The sequence below is a fragment of the Pseudophryne corroboree genome, chromosome 1 (assembly GCF_028390025.1).
Source record: "Pseudophryne corroboree isolate aPseCor3 chromosome 1, aPseCor3.hap2, whole genome shotgun sequence".
NCBI lineage: Eukaryota > Metazoa > Chordata > Amphibia > Anura > Myobatrachidae > Pseudophryne > Pseudophryne corroboree.
The window spans coordinates 697718745-697745481 of NC_086444.1; the positions used below are offsets into that span (position 1 = coordinate 697718745).

General features: G+C 44.8%; 1 protein-coding gene across 1 annotated transcript in view; it reads left to right on the top strand.

Moving 5' to 3' along the window:
* LOC134907761 (uncharacterized) overlaps nucleotides 1–11625 on the top strand; it is a 113353-nt gene extending 101728 nt beyond the window's left edge. The window contains exons 2-4 of the mRNA XM_063914819.1: nucleotides 9414–9488; nucleotides 9562–9774; nucleotides 10375–11625. Coding sequence (XP_063770889.1) covers nucleotides 9455–9488; nucleotides 9562–9774; nucleotides 10375–10964 — 837 coding nt within the window. The 5' untranslated portion in view covers nucleotides 9414–9454 and the 3' untranslated portion in view covers nucleotides 10965–11625. The remainder of the gene's footprint in view (nucleotides 1–9413; nucleotides 9489–9561; nucleotides 9775–10374) is intronic.
* The last annotated feature ends 15112 nt before the right edge of the window (nucleotides 11626–26737 follow it).

Below are 26737 nucleotides of genomic sequence, written 5' to 3' on the forward strand. Positions count from 1 at the left end.
ACTGCTGCTGTATAATAATAATAACAACAACAAGTCCCTCACAGTGTTGCTGTGTTGTGCTGCATCAGACCAGTGGTAGTGTCCTGGCCATCAGCCATCAGTCATTCCTGTGCCGCATATTGTGTTATATAACTCCAGAAACATAATGTAGAACAAAAATTTGGAGGATAAAATAGGGAAAGATCAAGAACCACTTCCTCCTAGTGCTGAAGCTGCTGCCACTAGCCATGACATAGACGATGAAATGCCATCAACGTTGTTTGCTAAGGCCGATGCCCAATGTGATAGTAGAGGGCATGTAAAATCCACAAAAAAGACCCAAAAAAAGAAATTTAAATGGTCTGAGGAGAAACGTAAACTTGCCAATATGCCATTTATGACACGGAGTGGCAAGGAACGGCTGAGGCCATGGCCTATGTTCATGACTAGTGGTTCAGCTTCACATGACGATGGAAGCCCTCATCCTCCCGCTAGAAAAATGAAAAGAGTTAAGCTGGAAAAAGCACAGAAAAGAACTGTGCGTTCTGAGATGGTATCACAAATCCTAAAGTAGAGTCCAAGTGTGTCGGCGGTTGCGATGCCTGACCTTCCCAACAATGGACGGGAAGAGGTGTCTCCTTCTACCATTTGCATGCCCCCTGCAAGTGCTGGAAGGAGCACCCACAGTCCAGTTCCTGATATTGAAATTGAAGATGTCACTGTTGAAGTACACCAGGATGAGGATATAGGTGTTGCTGGCGCTGAGGAGGAAATTCATGATGAAGATTCTGATAATGATGTGGTTTGTTTAAGTCAGGCACAGGGGGAGACATCTGTTGTCTGTGGGATGAAGAAGCCCATTGTGATGCCTGGGCAAACTACCAAAAAAGCCACCTCTTCGGTGTGGAATTATTTCTCCATGAATCCGGACAACAAGGCCAATATTTACTAATATTCGTGTTTGAGTCGGTTTGTGTAGTGTTTTAACTCGTTTTGTATCGGGTGCATTTTCATGCAACTTTTTGAAACTATGGCCCTCATTCCGAGTTGTTCGCTCGTTGCCGAGTTTCGCTATATTGTGATTAGTCGCTTGCTGCGCATGCGCAAGGTTCGCAGAGCGCATGCGCTTAGTTATTTTACTCAAAAGTTAGGTATTTTACTCACGGCATAACGAGGATTTTTCATTGTTCTGGTGATCGGAGTGTGATTGACAGGAAGTGGGTGTTTCTGGGCGGAAACTGGCCGTTTTATGAGAGTGTGCGGAAAAAATGCTGGCGTTTCTGGGAAAAACGCGGGAGTGTCTGAAGAAACGGGGGAGTGTCTGGGCGAACGCTGGGTGTGTTTGTGACGTCAAACCAAGAACGAAACTGACTGAACTGATCGCAATGCCTGAGTAAGTCTGGAGCTACTCAGAAACTGCTAAGAATTTTCTATTCGCAAATTTGCTAATCTTTCGTTCGCAATTCTGCTATGCTAAAATACACTCCCAGAGGGCGGCGGCCTAGTGTGTGCAATGCTGCTAAAAGCAGCTAGCGAGCGAACAACTCGGAATGAGGGCCAATATACGCAAAGTTACGAAGCAGTCGACTTTATGGTTTTCGTGGTTTCCGATGTCGATGCCAGTCGTTTTTTGGGGGCACATTTACGGCCGTCATTGTTGTTTGTGTACGTGTTTTTGTTGTTTTTGCTGGTTTATTTTCTAAGTTAAACGCAGCAGGGTTTTTTTAAAACCCCGGCCGCATTTTCACTTTTAATTTCGTTTTTCATCCCCGTTCGTGATTGGTTGTGTTTCAGATGTAGGAGTGTCTGTGCGCAACCATATAAATACGCCCCAAACCGTCCGCACCTCGTGGGTTTAGTTAGTGGTGAGGAGGGAGGTTGTGCTGTGGAGGTAGGTGAGTTTTTGGTTTGGTGAGGAGTGTTGTTTGCGATTTCTGAGTGTAGTATTGTGTTTGAAAGTAGTCTTGTCATTCTTGTAGTCTTGTTTTTTGTGGTTTGGTTTGTGTGTGTGTGTGTGTGTGTGTGTGTGTGTGTGTGTGTGTGTGTGTGTGTGTGTGTGTGTGTGTGTGTGATTTGTGCAGTGGTAGTGGAGGAGTGTGTTGTTTGATTATTATTTTTTGGCTCATATAGTGGTAATGTGTGTTTGGAGTGCCACATCACAGAGCAATTTCTATATTACAAAATTAAGATGTGTGTGTTTTTGGTTGTTAGTGTATGTATTTTTACTTGTGTCCTATCTATGTCCTGTACATATTTTCCTGTGTTGCACTTTCCATAGTGCATATGGCTGTTGGACAATGTTTATTGTTTTATGTAGTGTTTTTTTGGTTTACGGTCCTTATGTTTTTTTAAACAATTAATGTTTATGTCAGGAATCGACTCACCACGGTGACATCTGTCCGCCGCTGCGGACTCCGTCCTGGGTCCCTGCGTTCATCTGTCATCCGCGTCTCTGCCACCAGACGCCATCCTGGGCCTGGGAGCGCTCCTGTGATAGCGGGCGTGTAGCACGCCGCGTTCCCGCTAGGCCGCGGCATGGGCGCTGCCATGACAGCCTCCAGCAGTCAGCATACGGCGGCCAATCCGGTGCTTGGCCGCACCCACTTTTCCTCACTCCACAAATGACTGTGTAACAAGGGGTATATATGAAGCTGCAGGATCAGTCTGCAGGCATCCTGAACTTTGTGTCACTCCTGCGACTCATGTGTAAGGATCTGGTTCCTGATTCCTCCGTGTACCTGGATACCTACCTGCTGTTCCGTGTTCCTGGCTATCTACCTGAGACTCTGTACTCCTGGTTACTTCTCACAGCTCCGTGGAACTACAAGCCCCAGCAATACCTGCTTCCATCTACAGGCTTCACACTCACCACCATCTCTGTGTGCTTCAGCCTAGCAGTAGAGACTGACTCCAGGTGTGTTCCATCTCCCCACCTGTGATGCAGCTTGCATGCTGCCAGTGCCTCATCACCTGCACTGTGGACATAGTCAGACTCCTGCCTCTGCTACCAGGTTTGCCATACAACACCATCTCTGCTGGTTCCATGTTTTAATCTGCTCTGGTTCCCATACCAGAATATTCTCTGCCAAGTTATCACTCATCTGTTATCATCACTACCGGTTATCATTTCATCAGTCTCCATTCATTCTGTTACCATAGACTTTCAGCTGCCACGCTGTACAATTGACATTTGCATTTCCTACTGTTATTTTCTGCTGCCGTTTTGTGAACCATCTGTTTAATAAATATCATTGCGCTCATGCGCAGAAACATAATCCAGCCTCCTCGTTTTCTCCCATCCACCTCCACTGACCCACTAGCGCCCCCTCCGGGGACACAGACAAAACCAAGTCTGACAGTAAGTTCAGGATCGATGGACTCGGATGGTGGACGGAGTGTGGGGTCAGAGGCCTTGCAAAATCTGGTCTCCCGTTTGGATGGTCAAGAGGCTGTGCAGCAGCAGATGTTCCAGTTCCTGCAAGGGATGTCCTCCCGGATAGATACACTACAGCAATCCCTGCCTAGTGTACACACTTCTACAGTTCCTGTTACTCCAGCACCTGCCAGTACTGTGAGTCCTTCTATGCCGGCTGCATCAGCTCCAGTGTCACGTCTGCACCTGCCCGTGCCAAGCAAGTATGATGGCAGCCCAAAGTTATGTCGCGGGTTTCTCAACCAATGTGAAATCCAGTTTGAATTGTTGTCACATAATTTCCCCACGTCAAGATCCAAGGTTGCCTACATCATCTCTCTACTTTCTGGATCTGCTTTGAGTTGGGTGTCTCCTCTGTGGGAACGTGCCGACCCTCTGATTAACAACTATGCAGAATTCGTGTCAACCTTCAGACGGATCTTTGACGAGCCTGGTCGTGCAACATCAGCTTCTGCCGACCTAATCCAACTTCGTCAAGGTACCCGTAGTATGGGACAATATGTCATCCAGTTCCAGACGTTGGCCGCAGAGATTCAGTGGAACAATCAAGCCCTGGTAGCAGCTTTCTGGCATGGACTCTCTGATCGGATCAAGGACGAACTGGCAACCCGCGATCTTCCTGTACAATTGTCCGATTTAATTTCCTTGTGCATCAAGTTGGACTCTCGCATCCGCGAACGCAACAATGAACGTGCTCGGAGTGAGCCACGCAGATCAAGGATGATACCTTCCGTACAGTTCCAGTCTCCACCTTCTGATGAGCCTATGCAAATAAATAGGTCCCGCCTAACTCCTGAGGAGCGGTCAAGAAGACTTCGTGAGAGACTATGTCTTTATTGTGCGGCTGCAGGTCACCAGATTAATTCCTGCACAGTGCGTTCGGGAAACGCCAGATCCTGACTTGTAAAGGAGGAGTCAAGTTGGGATCTTCTAGACAAGCTCCTTCTAATCAAGACCTTATCCTTCCTGTGACTTTAGAGACTTCAGTTGGGCTTCAGTCTGCATCAGCATTAGTGGACTGTGGAGCCGCAGGAAATTTCATCACTCAAGCTGCGGTAAATAAATTTTGCTTGCCTGTATGTGAACTTTCTTACCCAGTCTACATTACCGCCGTGGATGGTAGCCGAATCTCCAAGGGGAATATTTCTCACCAAACTGCACCAGTGGTTTTGGGAGTTGGGTTCCTACACTCAGAATTAATAAAGTTCTTAGTTATTCCTCAAGCCACCCAGGAGATCGTTTTGGGCATGCCCTGGCTCCAGCTACACAATCCACAGTTTGACTGGTCAACGTTACAACTTACTTCATGGGGTTCACATTGCCATCAGTCCTGTTTAGCCCAAGTTTGTCCAATCAAGTCTACTGAAGTAAAAACCCAGTCAAGTCTTCCTGCGGCTTATCAAGATTTCTCTGATGTCTTCAGTGAAAAAGCCGCGGATGTCCTGCCGCCCCATAGAGAATGGGATTGTCCCATCGATCTCCTTCCTGGCAAGAAGCCACCTAGGGGGCGTACCTACCCGTTATCTGTTCCCGAAACTGAAGCGATGAGCGACTACATCAGGGAGAATTTACAGAAGGGATTCATCCGTCCTTCATCATCACCCGCTGGTGCAGGCTTCTTCTTTGTTAAAAAGAAGGATGGAGGACTGCGTCCATGCATTGACTACCGGGGTCTCAATGACATTACCATTAAAAATAGTTATCCATTACCACTCATTACCGAATTATTTGACAGAGTTAAAGGAGCCCGCATCTTCACCAAGCTAGATCTCCGCGGTGCCTACAACCTCATCAGAATCCGGAGTGGTGACGAATGGAAGACAGCTTTTAACACTCGAGATGGTCATTACGAGTACCTGGTAATGCCATTCGGGTTGAGTAATGCCCCAGCAGTGTTCCAACACTTTGTGAACGAAATCTTCCGTGACGTTCTGTATAAATACCTCGTTGTTTATCTGGATGATATCCTCATCTTCTCCCAAGATCTTCCCTCTCATCGTCTACAAGTCCGTGAAGTCCTCCGACGTCTTCGTGAGAACCGGCTCTACGGTAAACTATCCAAGTGTACCTTTGAAGTTTCCTCTATACCCTTCCTGGGATATATAATTTCCGGATCGGATCTCCAGATGGACCCGACAAAGTTGGAAGCCATTGCCAATTGGTCCATTCCAAATTCTCTCAAGTCTATTCAGCGGTTCCTGGGATTTGCCAACTACTATAGGAAATTTATTCGGGGATTCTCCACTCTCATCGCTCCTATTACCAACTTAACTCGGAAAGGGGCAGACCATTCCAACTGGTCAGAAGAGGCTTTAGCGGCCTTCCAGAAAATCAAGCTGGCCTTTATGTCTGCTCCAGTTCTGTCCCAGCCAGATGTAAACAGACCGTTCGAGTTGGAGGTGGATGCCTCTACAGTTGGAGTTGGAGCTGTTCTCTCCCAGAAGGGAACTGATGGGAAAATCCACCCCTGTGGATTTTATTCTCGTAAATTCCTCCCTGCAGAAGCTAACTATTCCGTTGGAGATCAAGAACTACTGGCGATTAAGCTGGCCCTCGAGGAATGGAGGTATCTCCTGGAAGGGGCCAAACATCCGTTCAACATCTACACGGATCATAAAAATCTGCTATATTTAAAGGCAGCCCAGTGCCTTAATCCTCGCCAGTCCAGGTGGGCTATGTTTTTCTCACGTTTTAACTTTAAGCTTCATTTCCGCCCAGGTTCGCAGAATGTTAAAGCTGACGCCTTATCCCGATCTATGGAATCCGAAGAGGAAACGCCTGACTCAGTTCCACATTCCATCCTGAGTCCAGTGGTATTTGCTGCATCTCAAGTCTCCCCAGCTCCTCCTCCTGGTAAGACTTTTGTTTCCCCAGAACTCCGTCCCAAGTTGCTGTCTTGGGCCCATCAATCCAAGTTCACTGGTCATCCCGGTGTTCTGAAAACCTTCAAGTTCCTCTCTGAGACATACTGGTGGCCAAAGATGAAAGCTGACATCAAGGATTTCGTGGCATCCTGTCCTAAGTGTGTGCAGCACAAGACTCCTCGTCAGTCTCCAGCAGGTCAGTTACAACCATTGTCTGTTTCTAGTCACCCTTGGTCACACCTGTCCATGGACTTTATCTCCGACCTTCCTCCTTCTCAAGGATACAATACCATCTGGGTTGTAGTGGACAGATTTACCAAGATGGCCCATTTTGTTCCTCTCCAGGGTCTCCCTTCTGCCCCAAAACTCACCCAAATCTTCCTACGGGAGATTTTCCGCTTACATGGTCTACCCTCAGAAATAATATCCGACCGAGGTGTACAGTTTGTAGCGAGGTTTTGGAGGGCTCTCTGTTCTGCCATGCAGGTTAAACTGAAGTTCTCGTCATCTTACCATCCTCAGACGAATGGGCAGACAGAGAGGGTAAATCAAGAACTAGAGACATTTTTAAGGTTGTATGTTTCATCTTCTCAGGATGACTGGTTTGATCTGCTCCCATGGGCCGAGTTTGCCCACAACTTCCGCTACCACACTGCTACTGAGACAACTCCATTCTTTGCAGTGTATGGGCAACATCCTCGTGTTCCAGATTTCCAAGAACTCCCTCACATGGATGTTCCTGCTGCCACTACTGCCCTGAGTCAGTTTTCTTCAATCTGGAGGAAGATTCACACTTCTCTCAAAAAGGCCTCCAGCCGGTATAAATACTTTGCTGATCGCAAAAGACGTGCAGTTCCTAGCCTGAAACCTGGGGACAAGGTTTGGCTGTCTACCCGGAACCTCCGTCTTAGGGTCCCGTCTATGAAATTTGCACCACGTTTCATTGGTCCCTTTCCTGTCGAAAGAGTCATCAACCCTGTGGCCTACAAGCTGAAGTTACCACCTTCTCTGCGAATACCTAATGCTTTTCATGTTTCTCTCCTCAGACCTTTAGTCCTGAATCGTTTCCAAAGAGCTCTTCCAGTTGGTCCCAAAGTTCGAACTCAGCGGGGCGTGGAGTTCGAGGTTGGCAAGATTCTGGATTCCCGTTGCCGGTATGGACGTCTTCAATACCTTGTCGATTGGTCCGGTTATGGCCCAGAGGAGAGAAGTTGGGTAAATTCGTTGGATGTCCATGCTCCAAGGTTGGTCCGTGTCTTCCATAACACTCATCCTTCCAAGCCACGTGGGTGCCTTAAAGGGGGGGGGTACTGTCAGGAATCGACTCACCACGGTGACATCTGTCCGCCGCTGCGGACTCCGTCCTGGGTCCCTGCGTTCATCTGTCATCCGCGTCTCTGCCATCAGACGCCATCCTGGGCCTGGGAGCGCTACTGTGATAGCGGGCGTGTAGCACGCCGCGTTCCCGCTAGGCCGCGGCATGGGCACCGCCATGACAGCCTCCAGCAGTCAGCATACGGCGGCCAATCCGGTGCTTGGCCGCACCCACTTTTCCTCACTCCACCAATGACTGTGTAACAAGGGGTATATATGAAGCTGCAGGATCAGTCTGCAGGCATCCTGAACTTGGTGTCACTCCTGCGACTCATGTGTAAGGATCTGGTTCCTGATTCCTCCGTGTACCTGGATACCTACCTGCTGTTCCGTGTTCCTGGCTATCTACCTGAGACTCTGTACTCCTGGTTACTTCTCACAGCTCCGTGGAACTACAAGCCCCAGCAATACCTGCTTCCATCTACAGCAGCGGTTTTCAACCGCTGTGCCGCGGCACACTAGTGTGCCGTGAGCAGTTACTAAGTGTGCCGCCTGAGCTGCTGACTAGGTGCGGATCTGCCACCTTTAATTAACATAACATTTCGGACCCGGGCAGCTCAGATGCGGCACGGACCATGACCTATACACATCATAGGTCATTCACACACAGCGCGTCATTGCACCCCGTCCCCGCACGCCCACCTGCCTGTCCGCGTCCCCGCACGCCCACCTGCCTGTCCGTGTCCCCGCACGCCCACCTGCCTGTCCGCGTCTGCTTAGTGCTGCTGCTCCCTTCTCCTGTCACACGTGTTTAAGGCTGCTGAAGCTCCCCTTCACTGAATGGCAGTGACAACTGAGCTCCTTCTTTCTCACCAACAGATAGGTACAGTAAGAGCCAGTGTGTTTTGTTTTTCTGTGGAGGGACACTCTCTTACGTTACAGAGCAATTGTTTTAATACTGGATAGGTCATTGTATTTGTATTAATGTGGGGGGCAGTTTGTTTGATTTACTACTTTTAATAATTTTAGGTCCAATGTATTTGTACTACTGTGAGGGCCAATGTGCTTGTACTATTGTGGGGGCCAATGTGCTTGTTTCATTACTGTGGGGGCAACTGTTTGTTTAATTATTGTGGGGGCCACTGCATGTGTTTGTTTTGCCCCGTGAGGCACTGATGGTGTGCCTTGGCAATTTGAAAGTCTTGTCGGTGTGCCGCAAGTTAAAAAAGGTTGAAAATCACTGATCTACAGGCTTCACACTCACCACCATCTCTGTGTGCTTCAGCCTAGCAGTAGAGACTGACTCCAGGTGTGTTCCATCTCCCCACCTGTGATGCAGCTTGCATGCTGCCAGTGCCTCATCACCTGCACTGTGGACATAGTCAGACTCCTGCCTCTGCTACCAGGTTTGCCATACAACACCATCTCTGCTGGTTCCATGTTTTAATCTGCTCTGGTTCCCATACCAGAATATTCTCTGCCAAGTTATCACTCATCTGTTATCATCACTACCTGTTATCATTTCATCAGTCTCCATTCATTCTGTTACCATAGACTTTCAGCTGCCACGCTGTACAATTGACATTTGCATTTCCTACTGTTATTTTCTGCTGCCGTTTTGTGAACCATCTGTTTAATAAATATCATTGCGCTCATGCGCAGAAACATAATCCAGCCTCCTCGTTTTCTCCCATCCACCTCCACTGACCCACTAGCGCCCCCTCCGGGGACACAGACAAAACCAAGTCTGACAGTTTATAAGCATAATGGGTGGATCTATCAACAATAGCATGAATACATGAGATTTTATTTTGGTTTTACAGTGTTGGAAAAAAGCAGTACTGGTCGTCCTACAGTAACTCCCATGACATCTGATGATGATGACGCTGCGGAAGCAGGTAAAGTGTCCATTGTAGTATAGGGTATGTTTGTAAAGGAACGGCCATAACAAAATTTAACTTTCAATACTAGGTCCATCAAAAGAAGTCTGGAGCAGCAGAAGTCGGACTTCTGTAACACACCACCAAAAAAAACATGTGGCAGCAAAGAAAGCAAGGTCTGATGTCCAGGGCCAACCACAGCAGGCTACCCCGCCACGAAGATTATCGACAGTATGTTCAGTCCCCCCCACTCCAATTTTGGACACATCTCCAAGACGTGAACCACACTCCCCTCATCTTGATTGTGAGTATCAAACTGAAATAAATGTAATAAATTTCAGATCGTAATAAAACTTTTACTTAAACGCATTAAGTCAAAACACATCAAAATCTGATATACTTACCGAAGTCAGTAAAACATGAAATGGAATCCTAGCAAAATGGCCTTGTCCACATCCTGTAAAGATATGTATGTCCACTTCAGCCATACAGTAGCACATTGTGTGTAAGATGCTGCAACAGAAACTCATGTTTAATTTTGGAAAATAGTAAGGTTGTTTAACAAATTTTCACATGTGTGTTTGACCTAACATTGCCAAATACATATAAAAACATTACTATGTTTGTTTTTGAAAAGCTATAAGGCAACACATTATGGATTACAATGTGTTTTTATGGTGGAGTATGTCTGATCTGCAATAAAAGTAATGTGTTTGTTTTCACAATGAAGTAACCAGACACATTTGCCACAAACAGGCATATGTATGTATTTAAGTTATGAGTGATGATGTTGCTAGGCAGGATATCTGAAAGCAACAGTTAATGACATGTGTTCCATGTGTAGTGATTTGTTATAATTTTTCAAACATATGGATAGCTAACAGATAATTTTTCTAAATTTCAGCTTCTAGTCCTGATAACAGCATCCCTCCGCAACAACAGCAACACAGTGACATGGATGAGACAATCATGTTAGAAATGCAGCCATTAAGCCAAGGAATCAGGCCCCCAGCACCTGTGAATACACCACCACAGCAAAGCACACCACCACCACAACACAGCCCAACAACACCAGTAACACAAGGCCCTGATCACGTGTTTTGGAGCATTTGGGCTAGACAGCAGGCCACTAATGAAGATTGCCTGTGTAGGCAGACACAAATGTTTGCAAGCCTACCATGTCACCTCACAAGAATAACCAGAAATATGAGTAGACAAAATGAACAAACCACGAGAATTGGCAATACCATGGAACTCATGCGTGCAGACATTACACAGGTCATGGGCAACTTACAGAGCATAATGGTAGAACAGAACAGACTAATGGGAGAAGAGCACAGACAACAGCAAAGCTATATGAACATTTTTCAAAACAATCAAAAGATAAATGAAACTTTATTCCGAATTGTAGACAATCAAAATGCTGCTACACGTGAACTCAATGCCACCCTCATTAACCTCAATGAAACACTCAGATCCATGCACCAACAGTAAACAAGCAGCAGTTCTGGTACGACTACTCCAAATATCACGCCAGTGTCATCACCACCAAGACGCTCCACCAGAGCACGCCAACATGACAGTGGTAAAGGCAAAGGGCAGGACAAGCAGCCACCCAAAAAAAATTAACAAATAAACCTCACATTTTTAATTTCAGAGAAGTACATCAAAATACTTAGTAAGTGTATGTTTGCCAAAATAGATATAACACTTAGCTCCTTGACAATTTGTACAATATCATTAATTATAAGTGGTACATACAACAACAGGAAATTTGTACGCACATTTATTCTTTACCATCTTTGAATTTTTTTGGAGGAGGGAAATGTTGTTTGAGCTGCACACAGATGTTAGCAGGAAATAACCAGACCACTTGATTTTTTTTCTAATCATTTCTCTTTCTAGATTCCAATCATTCTCATATCCTGCAGACACAATAATTGGCAGCCAGGCAGAATGTCTTTCGCAGGAAGTAACCAGACCACTTGATTTTTTTTTTAATCATTACTCTTTCTAGATTCCAATCATTCTCATATCCTGCAGACACAATAATTGGCAGCCAGGCAGTTTCATCCATGAACAATACAAATTACAATGTGATTTTAACTCTTTTACCTTTCTTCTCTATACAACATTAAAAGAATAACACAATTGAGCTGGCTAAAAAGGTTTTAATATGTTGTGATTGAATTTAGATAATTCAGTGCCAAAATGAATGTCATTATTGTTGGGCCATGTTTGTGTGTGTTAAAAATTAGTATTCAGTTTCTTACACATGATGCAGAAACAAAGAAATTTTACTTTTTTTAAAAACCCACAAATAATGTGTATAATAATATATATATATATATATGTGTGTCAAACTGTGTATTTACTTACAAATCAGCAAGTTTACTGCAGCAAACATTACGAAATAGTTTTTTTTTTATGAGACTAAGTTTGTGTCCCTTAAATATGATGGAGCATCACACATAGGGACACATGTATTCCTCAAGGCTAACATATTATATGTATGGAGAACTGTTTAATTAGGACACAGGTTCTTAAACTCGGGCCTCAGGACCCCACACAGTGCCTGTTTTGCAGGTCTCCTCATAGAATCACAAGTGACATAATTAGCTCCACCTGTGAACCTTTTAAAATGTGTCTGTGAGTAATTCATACACCTGTGCTTCTACTGGGTTACCTACAAAACATGCACTGTGTGGGGTCCTGAGGGCCGAGTTTGAGAACCTGTGCATTAGGACGTTACACACAATCATAAAGTAAAATACAAAATAAATTACTATGTGGATTATGTGTGCTTGTAATACATTTTCAATCCAAGTTTATTAACACTTCATGCATACAACTCATAATCTGTTGTTTTGAGTTTTTAAATAAACACAATACAAATGCTACATTTGTATAGCATAAAGCGAGGGTATGTTTGTATGTCTCAAGGAGACAGACACATTCTGAGTAATGGTTTTTAATTGAAAAATGGGGCAAGATATATTTAGCCATACACAACAAATGAAAGAAGCAAACAAAACTTACCTTAAAAATAACGATTTATGAGGTCTTGCCTAACCTGCCTCCCTACATCTGTACTCCAAATATTACCAGATGTCTCTAATTCCTCTGCTTGCGGCAGATGTTGTTGCAAACACATGTTATGAAGAAAGCAGCAGCAGAACACAATTTGAGTCACCTTCAAGGGACTATACAACAAAAGGCCACCAGACTTATCCAGACACCGAAACCTAGATTTCAGCTCACCAAAACATCTTTCTATCACATTCCGCGTGGACTTATGTGCATAATTGTAATTGTGTTCAGCAGGGGTATCAGGTCAGGACAATGGCGTTAGAAGCCAAGAGAAACAGCCATATCCTCCATCACCTAAAAGACAGATATAGTAACGTGATTCATGTTAAGATACAGCAACACACTGTGGGGCAGATGTATTAACCTGGAGAAGGCATAAGGAAGTGATAAACCAGTGATATGTGCAAGGTAATAAAGGCAGCGGGTAATCTGTCCCTAAATGATAATTTACATATTGGAGCTGATTGGCTGGTGCCTTTATCACCTTGCACAAATCACTGGTTTATCACTTCCTTATGCCTTCTCCAGGATAATACATCTGCCCCGGTATTTGGACAAAGTAGACGCAGGCCTACACACATCAAATTATATACCCAGCAGCCACCCATCTGGCATTTGTCCATCCTCAAACTTATCAAAGAGGGATGACTGACTGAGGATGAAGGAGTCATGGCAGCCCCCAGGGTAACCAGCAACCCCACTCATTATTTTGAGATTTGCATCACAAACCACCTGCACATTTGTGGAGTGCTCTAGATGACGATTAGTATAGATGTGCTGCCTGCCCCTAGGTGGTCTTAGCTGAATGTGTGTGCAATCTATGGCTCCCAGCACATTGGACATGCCAGCCAGCTCATAGAAATCTACCCTGACGGCATGCCACTGAGACTCCTGGGTAGGGAAGCAGATTGAGGCATCGATGTGGGGCTGCAAAACAGCCAACACCTGTGTGTATATTTGAAAGAAAATTAAACATGAGATTTTAGGACAGAACTGGCCACCGAGTAATTAAAACCAACCAAAAACAGAGTAGGTAGTTAGGTATACATCACCTGTGTTAATATTCTTGAAAATGAGGGCTGTGAGATTCCTATGACATCCCCAGACACAGCCTGAAAGCTGCCAGTAGCCATAAAGTGCAACACAGCCAGGAGTTTGTGCAGGCCTGACACAGAGCGAGAGCGTGCTGTCTCAGGGTCTAGGCCCAGTTTGACAAGGTCATACAGACGGAAAATGTTGTTACGATTTAGATGGAACATCTGTATGACCGTATCCTTGGACAATGCGTTTAAGTTTAAACGCCCCCTAAAAAAACGAGGCCTGCGCAGCCTCCGCGGAACCTTTTCAACCTGCTGACCATGTTCAGTTTCTTGGCCCTGGTTACTTACAGGCTGATGTCTGAGTCTGAGGAATCCCACAGCACACAAAATATCACTGGCCCACAGTCCTGATGCCATTTCTGAGAGTAGGTGGATTGAAATGGGCCTAAGATCCTTTTATAGGCATCCTAATTCAGGTGTGAGTGATTTGTTAGTTGCAACACATGTAAACACGCCTGGAAAAAGCAGGTCTATTTTTTTGCCGCTTTTTTGAACAAATCGCAAAAAAATACGACCGCAATTGAGCACTCAGAGACTAACACCCAAATACGAATGAATAGTGAATACCCGTGTTGTATGAAATAACAGCCGCGTTTGACCGATGGTCTATTCATTCGTATTTCTGAACTTTGTCATTCTTACCATTACGAATAGTCCAAACACTGCCGAGATTTGTGCTTAGTGAATTCCCGTGTTGGGACTTAGAAAAAAAAACACAAATCGGACAAACTCGATTTTTTAGTAAATATTGGCCCAGGTGTCAAGCCATCTGTTGCCTCTGTCAATCTTTCTAGAAAGAGAAAAGAAGACTCTATCTTGGGGGCACTCTTTGAAATATAAATAGGGCCAGATATACCCTTAGGTATCATTAAAATATAACCTTTAATTGTATCTTTAAAATTAATAGGAATTTGAAAAGGAAAAATATATAAACACACATACAGGTTTATTCATATACACCTTGGGATCACTTGTCTATCACAAGGAGTTCAAAGAACACTGATTGCTCACTATGGAGCTTATTGGTTCAGAGAACACTGATTGCTCACCGAGGAGCTTGTTTTTATTATTTTTATTCAGATTTTTTTTTTTAAACCAATTATGATCTCTCACTGTTTAAACAACCATATCATGAATAGGTATTGATTTACCGAACGTCAGCTCCTATATTCTCAAACACATGTATAATTATAAAAATTCAAAATTTGCCCAAATGGTATATACACAGTGTTGAGAGATGCAGAATGAACATCATATTTATATGGTATCTTATGCGCTCATTAGTAGCCCGACATAAATAGTTGGTATAAAGAGAAAAAAGGAAAGAGTAAAAAAGATGATCAGTATGCCATGGTACATTGCTTCTACTGTCTCACCGTCATGAGCTCAGGGTTTTTGTTAGCTCAGCGGCCGGTGGATGAGAGGGCAGCGACCTTGAAATTTCTGACCAGAAAGAGGATAAGTGGCCGTACTGCTTTCCCTGTTAGAGCAGGTGGAATGTCTCGATATCCTAGGACATTGCAGGACACTGCACCGCAATCCAGGGATGAGTGTTAACCGAAATAGAGTACAATTCCTGCCTGTTTAATTTTCAGGTAATTGCAGGGAGATGATAGGGAGTGGTTCAATGTTAAACCAGTGCCGTGCACATTCTCACATAGAAATGCATTTACCAAAAAAGCCGTTCTCCACACAGGCTATTAGCAAAGTACTTTCCCAATTTAATTTTCAGGTATACTTTATCGGTATACTAATATTGTTAGGCTCACTTAACATAATTCATTATTTTCTCTAACATTTGACCATAGGTCACTGAACAATATGTGTTGGGCTAAAAAGTAGCAGCAAACCCAGCTAGAATGAAAAGTTTTTATGACCGCAAACCCAGTCCAGCCGCTGAGATCTCTTTTCGTCATGTACTCTGGTCACTAGGACCGGTGCAGCGGACGGCAAATATGAAAACAGCAGCGCTTCGGGTATTACTGGCCGGAAAAAAGATTAGTAGCTGTGCTGCTTTCCACGTTAGAGCGGTTGCAGCGCCTTGATATCATAGGACAGAGCAAGGACGCTGCACCGCAATCCGTGGATGAGAGCTAGCTGAAAATAGGAAGATTACCGTTATAAAGGCAGCAGGACTTCTGGACGGAGCAGCGTATGTTGGTTGTAGGACCAGTGATTCTAACTTTCACAAGGCGACATTGCCATGCTGATTCCAGCCGTGCCAAAACGCGTTTCACCCGTAGGCTTGCTCACTTTACTGCACTATCTGGCATCAAAAGAGAGACTCTCACTAGCAGTCATTATATTGGCTTATTCATCCTATCATTGATTAGTGTGAGTGATTGACGTCAGTACCAACCAATAAAACAGGATGTATGTTAAACTTTCAGTGTTCACTCAATCATGACCTAATCGTCAGCTCCTGTGGATATTTCAAACACTGATTACCCTTTCCAAAGCAAGGATTGTTTGGACAAATTTTATACCCCCATTCTGTGTCATATGCTTACACATATGTGGGAGTTAAATTACCAGGCAATATATTCTGCTAAGTTCAAGTAGTTGTTAGAAACATTCCCTTTATATAACTTTTATGTTACCGGTATTGTTGCTCCAAACATAATAAACTGAGTACTAACGGTTTGTGTACAGTCATATCTTGCTCTGGAAATTCCCTGAGTAGAAAATTATATGTTACAGAGGACATAAATTAATTCTTCAGTAATTTTATCACAGTAACAGACTCCCCATAGGAAGAGGTAGTTTCCAAACAGAAAACGTTTTTTCAAAAAAGAGAAAAATATAAATATATATATATATATAATAAAATAATTTAAAGCATTTCATCAAACTCCAATAAGCTTTTAGTCATATGAAATTTCAGCTGAAATTGGTTGCTACCTCTAATTTCACCAAAACCACATCAGTTGACTGATTTCTTATTTCTGACATATTAAATCAAAAGTACTGAGCAGTTTTTTGGGGACTTTCGATGCATTAGAATCCATAGGGGAATTCAGAGGGTGTAGAGTTTGTATGTACACTATTTATATGCAAAGAAATTCCACATTTTATATAGAATTTCCACACATAGACAATATACATATATTTTAGAGAAATAAGAGGTTTCCGTGGCTATCAATAAAGACAAAGGTGAATAAAGATTGATGATACACACAGTATAGGCTGGTAGGATAACAGTGAGTCTAGATTGATGATACATATGGTGTACGCTGGTAGGAGAAGGGGGCCATATTTAAATAAAAGCACTATAGTTGATGTATTCATTTAGACCATCTGGTGCCAATGCACCCAGTCTGAAGGTCCAGAAACTTTCTCGTTTCAAAAGCTCGTTCGTCAAATCACCTCCCCTAATGCCAAGATGTATTTTTTCTAAACCAAAGGCTTTGAAATTTCTAAGGTCTCCTTTGTGTACAAAATGAAAATGCCTAGCCACCGTGGTTATTTGTTTTCCCCTGCTCAGATCCAGGGCAGCATTTCTAATTGTTCCCACGTGTTCCAGGATACGCTGTTTCATCATCCTGGTGGTCATACCAACATAACGCATCCCACAATCACATGAGATACAGTAGATCACACCTGTTGTTCGGCAGTTAATGTAATCCTTGATTTTGTTTTTGGTGCCATATTTATCCACCACTTCTTTAGTTCTATGCATATGTTGGCATGCCTTACAGGCACCACAGGGAAAAGACCCGGCTAGGGTTGGTGGTTTGGGGGCTATACGAGTGTAATGGCTCTTCACTAGATGGTCTCGTAGGTTTGGGGCACGCCACCAACTCATTGAAACATTCGTGCCAATATGTTTCGATAAATCACAGTCTGACAGAAGAATGTGCCAATGTTTTTGAATACATCTCTTGATCCGGTCCCAATCATGATTGAAATTCATGACAAATCTTAGTTTGTCATCTATTTGATTTATATTTTTCTTCTGACTGAAAATGGGTACTTCCCTATTGATATCCCTTAAAGAGCTCTTTGCTATTTTTATGGATCTATGACTATACCCTCTTTGTCTAAGCCTGTTAGTTAGTTCGTCACTTTGTTCTTTAAAAACAGCATTTTCAGAGCAATTCCTACGAAGTCTCAAAAATTCTCCCTTCGGTATATTTTCCACCGTGGGCGGGAAATGATGACTAGTCTGATGTAATAATGTGTTTGTGGCCGTAGTTTTTCTGAAAAGTTTTGTTTCCAATTTGTTCTGTAAACCTTTGTATATCTTCACATCCAAAAAGGAAATTTCCGTACTGCTAATCTCTGATGTTAACCTCAAATTGAAATTATTGGTATTTAGTACCGTAATGAACTCCATTAGCAGATCCAATCCTGCATTCCATACCATGAAAATATCGTCTATGTAGCGATACCACATTGATATGTGTCTGGTGTAATGTTCATTACCATCACAGAAGACGTGCTCACGCTCCCACCATCCCAAAAAGAGATTTGCGTAGGTAGGAGCGCAAGCCGCCCCCATAGCAGTCCCCCTTACCTGTAAATAGAATTTTTCATCAAAGGTAAAAAAGTTGTTATTCAAAACAAAGTGCAGTAAATCCACCAAAAAGTCTTGGAAAGCATCATGGTCACCCATACTTAGGAAGTATTTGATAGCAGATACACCAGCCACATGATCAATGCTGGTATATAATGCTTCCACATCAAGACCAACTAGCAGTTGATCATTATCCAAGGTCGTCTCATGAATCTTCCTAAGGATATCCCTAGTGTCCTGTATGTATGAGGGTAATCCCAAAACGAAATCTCTCAAGTGTAGATCAATAAATCGACTAGGTTTCTCAGATATGCCATTGATCCCTGAAACAATCGGCCTGCCTGGGGGAGTGTTAGAGTTCTTGTGGATTTTTGGGAGCAAATACAGGGTTGGTGTTTTCGGGTTTTCTGTCCATAGATATTCATATTCTTGTTTTGTTATAACTCTGTTGTCAAGAGCCTCATCCAAAAGAGATTTAAGTTTAGATTTAATGTATTGTGAAGGATTGAGCAGCATGAGTTTATAGCATTCTTTGTTGTTAAGTTGTTTGTATGCTTCCTTCATGTACTGTTCCTTCGGCCAGATTACTACATTCCCGCCCTTGTCCGAGGGTTTTATCACTACATCACTCCAGCTCTTGATGTTTTTTAAGGACTCCCTCTCGTCCCAGCTGAGATTGTTATTCATTTTATGGAGGGACCGGTTTTGATATAACTGGTCAAATTCTTTTGAGACCAGGCTAGTAAAAACCTTTACCTCAGGACATATCGTCTCAGACGGAAAAAATTTGGATTTTTTCTTACAAGATATTTTATCCCTCATCATCCCTGTTTGCTCACCACCTTCAGATTCTTCGTATAGATCTTCCAGTGCAGCTAATGCGGCACACTCTTGCTGTATAATCTCATCATCATTAGTCATAGGGGGATCAGTCTTTTTTGTAGCAAAGAATTTTTTTAGTAGTAGTTTACGCTCAAAGAGCTTTAAATCCTTCTCTAGTTGGAACCGATCCATTTTAGTGCTTGGTGAGAAGGATAGGCCCCTGCTAAGTACCCCAATTTCCGTCTCGGTCAATGTCCGATCAGATAAGTTGACAATTTGTAGAGTATCCACTACTTCTCTTTCCTGGCACGAATCGGATATCTGTTTGGGGATGGAGAGCCTCATCTTGCCCTTCCTCTTCTTTGTTGACCTCCTCGTCTTCCTTTTGTGTCCTGGTGCCCTCCCTTGGCACCACGATTCTTGTCTAAAAAACCCTCTGAGTCTTTTGCACTTTTTCTATTATTGAAAAACTGCGTCTCATTTGACTCTTCTCCAGAGGATTCAGCCTCAGATGATGTATAATTGTAGTTTGCACGAGTATCCTTATTGTACACTCTTTTCTGTATATTCCTCCATTTGAATACTTGGCCACTTGCAAAATCCTTCTTATCCCTCAAAAATTTATTCTTTTTACGTTCAATTATAGTTTTTTCATAACTATCTAGGTCTCTCTTGTTTTGTTCAAAAACCCTCTGAAATTGACCATCCTGTTCCCATTGTTCTAAGGTTTTACCCAATGTATCAATTTCTTTTTCACATTCATCCAGCATTAAATTATCATGCTTCAGTAAGATGTTCGTAAGTTCATGTGAACATCTTAACAAGCATGTTTCCCATTCTGTTTTTAATGCTTCTGTAGCCAAGGGAAAAGCAGGAAAAACTTTCGGTCTCAAACCCCTAGGGTAAATGCGTTGTTTTTGATAATTCTCTAATGTGGTCAAATCCCAGCTGATTCTCAACTGTTTTTGAAGAACATATTTTAACTTATTAAAGTCTTCTTCCCACTTGGGGTTTGTGTCCGTGTGATTAATGTCACTGGGAAATATGGTACTGATGTCCTCATTGATTTTACGCCTTACAGTCAATTCATTTTTTAAGCTGAAGCTAGTCATCTCAAAGAAGTATTATACAGTGTTCAACTCTACAATCCTATCTCAAACTCTTCCCAAAAGAAAATAACGATAATCTGTAATAAGTAGGGGTAAGGATGTTAACCACCTAGGAACATCCTCCCTTATACGTCACCTGCTGCACATTCATCAGAAGTCAGTGTAAAGATGTGAAACTTTGGGTAAGAGCGTAAGCAGTCCACTGACACCTAAATCCCTTCATCCTCCTGTACCCAAGCTCCTGCAAGCCACACCACCAACTCCCTCAACGTCAACTTCCTCCTCAGTCAGGAACATCAGTAGTCCTGCAGGCCATGTCACTGTCAAGATTGAGGAGTCCTCCCCTAACCGGGAGTCCTTCGGAGGATCCTTGAGTGGTACGCCTGCTGTTGCTGCCGCTGCTGTTGTTGCTGCTGGGAGTCAATCGTCATCCCAGAGGGCAAGTCGGAAGACCACTTGTACTACTTCCAGAAAGCAATTGACTGTCCGACAGTCCTTTGTAAGGAAGATGAAATATGACAGCAGTCATCCTTTTGCATAGCGGATAAATGAGGCCTTGACAGCTATGTTGGTGTTAGACGTGCGTCCAGTATCCGCCATTAGTTTAGTGGGACTTAGAGAATTGTTTGAGGTACTGTGTCCCCGGTATCAAATCCCATCTAGGTTCCACTTCTCTAGGCAGGCGATACCGAGAATGTACACAGACGATACAAAAAGAGTCACCAGTGTCCTACAAAATGCGGTTGTATCCAGTGTCCACTTAACCACAGACATGTGGACAAGTGGAACAGGGCAGACTAAGGACTATATGACTGTAACAGCCCACTGGGTAGATGTATGACCTCCTGCAGCAACAACAGCAGCGGCACAGTAGCAGCATCTAGCAAACGCCAACTCGTTCCTAGGCAGGCTACGCTATGTATCACCGCTTTCCGTAAGAGGCACACAGCTGACAACCTCTTAAGGAAACTGAGGAACATCATTGCAGAATGGCTTACCCCAATTGGGCTCTCCTGGGGATTTGTGATATTGGACAACGCCACCAATATTCTGTGTGCATTACATCTGGGAAAATTCCAGCACATCCCATGTTTTGCACATACAATTAATTTGGTGGTGCAGAGTTTTTTGAAAAATGACAGGGGTGTGCAGGAGATGCTGTCGGTGGCCCGAAGAATTGCGGGCCAGTTTCGGCAATCAGCCACTGCGTGCTGAAGACTGGAGCGCCAGCAAACACACCTGAACCTGCCCCGCCATCAACTGAAGCAAGAGGTGGTAACGAGGTGGAATTCAACACTCTATATGCTTCAGAGGATGGAGAAGCAGCAAAAGTCCATTCAAGCCTATACATCCACCTACGATATAGGCAAAGGAGGGGTAATGCACCTGACTCAGGCGCAGTGGAGAATGATTTCCGTCTTGCGCAAAGTTCTCCAACCCTTCGAACTTGACACACGTGAAGTCAGTTCAGACACTGCCAGCTTGGGTCAGGTCATTCCCCTCATCAGGCTTTTGCAGAAGCAGCTGGATAAATTGAAGGAGGAGCTAAGACGGAGCGATTCTGCAAAGTATGCGGTGTCACAACTGAGGGCTGGTGCTGACCAGGGGAGGCCTCAGTTGTAGGGGCTGAGGTGTATGTGAACCTGGGAGGCAATATGAGATTCCCTGACATGCAGATGCACTGGCAGTACCAAAGCCCAAAGGCGTGACCACGACAACAGGAGAAAAGTTAATGAATTTTATTGAGCACAATTCAGATGGTACAGTTGCAGTTGGATGAAGACTTACTTGGGAGCTGACGGAAGACCAGTGAGCGGAATTAAATTAGCCATCTTGGTGAACCGGTCAACTACCACCCAGATGGTATTATGCATGTTACACTCGGGAAGGTCCGTAATAAAGTCCATTGATAAATAGGTCCATGAACAATGAGGAACAGATAGAGGAACCAGTTGCCCAGCGGGCGACTGGCGAGGTACTTTGTGTTGGGCACACTTAGGGCAAGATGCAATAAATTCTGTAATGTCCTTTTTCAGGGTCAGCCACCAGTATGATCTGGAAACGAATTCTAAGGTCTTCTGAATGCCTGCGTGTCCGGCGAAGCGAGAGGAATGTGCCCATTGCAAGAACTTCCTTTTGAGAGCCGGTTTTACGGGGCTTTTCCAAGGCGGGGTCCATCCTCACTGCAGAGAATACCACTGGATTGATGATAGGATGCTTGTCCGTAGACTCAGACTCATTTTCTTGCTCTCAGGAGCGGGAAAGGGCATCAGACTTGCGATTCTGTGACCCTGGACAAAACTGAAGTTTGAAGTCAAACCTGGAGAAGAAAAGTGCCCACCTGGCTTGGCGAGGATTGAGACATTGAGCGCCTTTTAAATACAGGAGGCTCTTGTGGTCCATCAGGATGGTAGTGGTATGAGAAGCTCCCTCTAGGAAATATCTCCACTCTTCCAGAGCTAGTTTGATAGCCAAAAGTTCTTGATCGCCAAAGGCGTAGTTGTGCTCAGCAGGAGAAAACTTTCGTGAGAAGAAGCCACAAGGATGTAAGTGGCCGTCATTGGCTCTTTGCGACAGGACTGCGCCCACTCCAATGGAAGAGGCATCCACCTCCAGGGTGAAGGGCGAGCTGGTATCTGGCTGTTTTAAAACTGGAGCAGAGGCGAACTTTTGTTTCAAAAGGTGGAAAGCTCTAGTAGCTTCCTCTGACCACTTGGAAGTATTGGCACCCTTTTTGGTAAGGGCTGTGACAGGCGCCACAATAGTGGAAAAGTCTTGAATAAATTTCCTGTAGTAATTGGTGTATCCTAGGAATCTCTGAATACCCTTCAGGGTTGTAGGAGGTGGAAAGCTCGAGTAGCTTCCTCTGACCACTTGGAAGTATTGGCACCCTTTTTGGTAAGGGCTGTGACAGGCGCCACAATAGTGGAAAAGTCTTGAATAAATTTCCTGTAGTAATTGGCGTATCCTAGGAATCTCTGAATACCCTTGAGGGTTGTAGGTATCAGCCAATCTCGAATAGCTTGAAGTTTCTCAGGGTCCATCTTTAGTCCGGAACCGAACACAATGTATCCTAGAAATGGAGTGGATTTGAGTTCAAAAACGCATTTTTCCAACTTGCAATAAAGATGGTTGGCACGGAGACGGGACAGGACCTCCTTGACCCAGAAGCGATGTTCCTCCAGGTCATTAGCGAAGATGAGGATATCATCGAGATAGACCACAACATGTCGATAGAGGATGTCTCTGAAGATCACATTCACGAAGTGTTGGAATACAGCTGGAGCGTTACTGAGTCCGAAAGGCATGACGATGTACTCGTAATGTCCGTCACGGGTGTTAAATGCGGTCTTCCACTCGTCACCCTTTCGGATCCGGATGAGGTTGTAGGCACCCCTCAGATCTAACTTCGTGAAGATGGTGGCACCACTGACGCGGTTGAATAGCTCGGTGATAAGTGGCAGAGGGTACCGATTTTTCAAAGTGATGTTGTTCAAACCCCGGTAATCAATACAGGGCCGCAGGCCGCCGTCTTTCTCCTTTACGAAGAAGAAGCCTGCGCTAGCTGGAAAGGAAAAAGGCCAGATAAACCCTTTAGCCAGGTTTTCTGTGATGTACTCTTCCATGGAATGCGTTTCCGGTAACGACAATGGATATATGCATCCCCAAGGTGGAGTCTTCCCCGGAATGAGGTCAATAGGGCAATCCCATTCCCTATGAGGGGGAAGAATATCTGCAGTGGACTTGCTAAAAACATCTGTGAAGTCTCGGTATGGAAGAGGCAGAACATCTGAAGACTTGGAGGAGGATGTACAAACTGGAATCACTTTAGAAAGACAGGTCTCAGAGCAGGAGGGACTCCATGCCAGAATATGAGTAGTTCTCCAAACAATTTGAGTATTATCAAGACGAAGCCATGGAAGGCCTAGAACCACGGGATGTGTAGCCTTTGGAATCGCCAGAAAGGAAATCAGTTCAGAATAAAGAGCTCCTACCTTTAGATGGATAGGCAGGGTCTTGGAGGTAATGACTGCATCGGAAATCCTGCTGACATCCACGGCAGTCAAGGATATGGAAGACGAAAGTCTCTCAGTGGGTAGGGACCACCGTTTAACGTATTCCTCAGTCATGAAGTTGCCAGCGGCTAAAGAGTCTAACAGAGCAATGAGGTTCCTAGAGCACTGAGCCACTTGAAGCGAAACTGGGAGATTACAGTCACACGAAGATGGAGAGGGGTTTATTACTCCTAGCCGGCCCTCTCCTTGGTGGGCTAGGACTTGAAGTTTCCCAGACGCTTGGGGCAATCGTTGATGACATGAGAAGGTGCAGCACAATACAAACAGATACGTTCAGATAGGCGTCTTCTATGCTCTGCCGGTGATAGACGAGAGTGACCTATATGCATGGGTTCCTCCTTGGGCGGAGGTGGCTGACGAGGAGGAGGTGTGGTAGAAGTCTTAGGAAATGAAGACCTGCCTCGCTCAATTGCCCTTTCACGGAACCGCAGGTCGACCTTATTGCAGAGAGATATGAGCTCGTTCAGCTTTGAAGGTAAGTCTCTGGTAGCGAGCTCATCCTTGATACGTTCGGATAAGCCATGCCAAAAGGCTGTGTAAAGAGCGTCATCATTCCAGGAAAGTTCTGATGCCAGAATCTGTAACTGTATCAAATATTGGCCAACTGTACGTGTCCCCTGACGTAACCGGAGGATTTTAGAGGAGGCTGATGTCACACGACCTCGCTCGTCGAAGATGCGCCTAAATGTTGCCACAAACTCTGTATAGGAGGACAGCAGAGCATCTGATCTCTCCCATAGGGGTGATGCCTAATCGAGGGCGGAGTCACTGAGGAGGGAGATAATGTAGGCAACCTTGGTGCGATCAGTTGGGAAACTGCCAGGTTGTAACTCAAAATTAATCTCACACTGATTAAGAAATCCCCGACAGGCTTTTGGGGACCCATCAAATTTAGCAGTTGTCGGCAAGTGGAGACGTGGAGTAGAAATGGGTATGGTGGGTGGGGTTACCACCGCAGGTACTGTAGTCAACACACTGGATGCCCCTGAACCACGGAGGGTCATTTGAATTCCATCCAGCTGAGAGGAGAGGTCCTGGAGACAGCGGATAACATGGCCTTGTGCAGCCTCCTGATGTTCAAGACGGGCTGTCAGTTCTTGCATCGGCCTGGTCGCTTGGACCTGGTCTCCGGCCGGATCCATGTGGTCAGTGCTTACTGTCACAACTGAGGGCTGGTGCTGACCAGGGGAGGCCTCAGTTGTAGGGGCTGAGGTGTATGTGAACCTGGGAGGCAATATGAGATTCCCTGACATGCAGATGCACTGGCAGTACCAAAGCCCAAAGGCGTGACCACGACAACAGGAGAAAAGTTAATGAATTTTATTGAGCACAGTTCAGATGGTACATCGGCAGTTGCGGTATTCAGATATAATGAAATAGCAAACAGTACACACTTCCTAGGAATGCAGCAGTGGTTAGGATGTCTTTGGGTGTGGCAATATCACAAGACAATCTGGTAAGACTAGGAGATGGAAAGTCCTTGACCAACACCCATCCGCTGAGTAATGGAATTTGAGAATAGGAACTGGCCAGCTGATGTTACACTGGAAGCTGGGAGTACTGAAGAACAATGGTACTGGGTAAACACAAGTGAACTGCCGGGTGTGCCGGATAGAACCGGACCAGGTGATGAACTGTGTGGAAGTGCTGGTGGACCAATGTAGCTGGAGAACAGATGAGCGACACTGGTGATCGTTGGTTATTGGGGTTCGATGACAGAACACCGATGGTATCAGGAAACCGATGACAGAGCACCAATGGTATCTGGGAATCGATGGCGGAGCACCAATGTATCAGAAGACAGGACACCTCTGGAAGCTAGATGCTGGAAGCCGGTGTTAGAACACTGCCAGTCGCAGGGTGCAATGATAGGACACTGCAAAGTCAGGCTGCACCGCTAGGTGGTAACTGGTGCGGGTCTCTAGTGGAGTTGAAGACAGGAGCTGGAAATACCTGGAGCTTAGCAGAACAACCACAATGAGATGAGACTGGAAACACTGGGTTTGACAACCAAAGCACTGACAACTTCCTTGTCCAGGAACAGGATATTTATACCTGCTAAGAGGCAGGCATTGGCTGAACAATTATGCAGAGTCCAGGCAGCGAAGCGGATAGGTGAAGTGATAGCATGTGACTGAAAAAAACATGGCTGCGCCCATGTTAGCATTTGGAAGGAAAGTCTGTTTGTGAAACCATGTGGAGAGACGGCAGTAATGGCGGCGGAGGCCGCAGAGGGCAGGAGATGCCATACTTAAGTATTTGCACACTGGAACCACAGGGATGGCGGCAGAGGCCGCGGAGGGCTGGAGATGCCGTTTTAGGATTTTACAAGTTGGAGTTATGAAGCTGCTGTGACAGCGCTGCGGGATCACAGGGAGGAGATGTGAAGTGAGGACATCAAACGGCCCTGGAATGCTGAGCAAGCCTCAGGAGACACTTTGAAGGTAAATAATGGTGTCCAGTTACCCGGATCGAGACATGTGGGACTTGTGGATGGAGCCCTTCATTCGCTTTGCCAGGATTCAAGGGTGATAAGTCTGTTGAAATCAGAGCA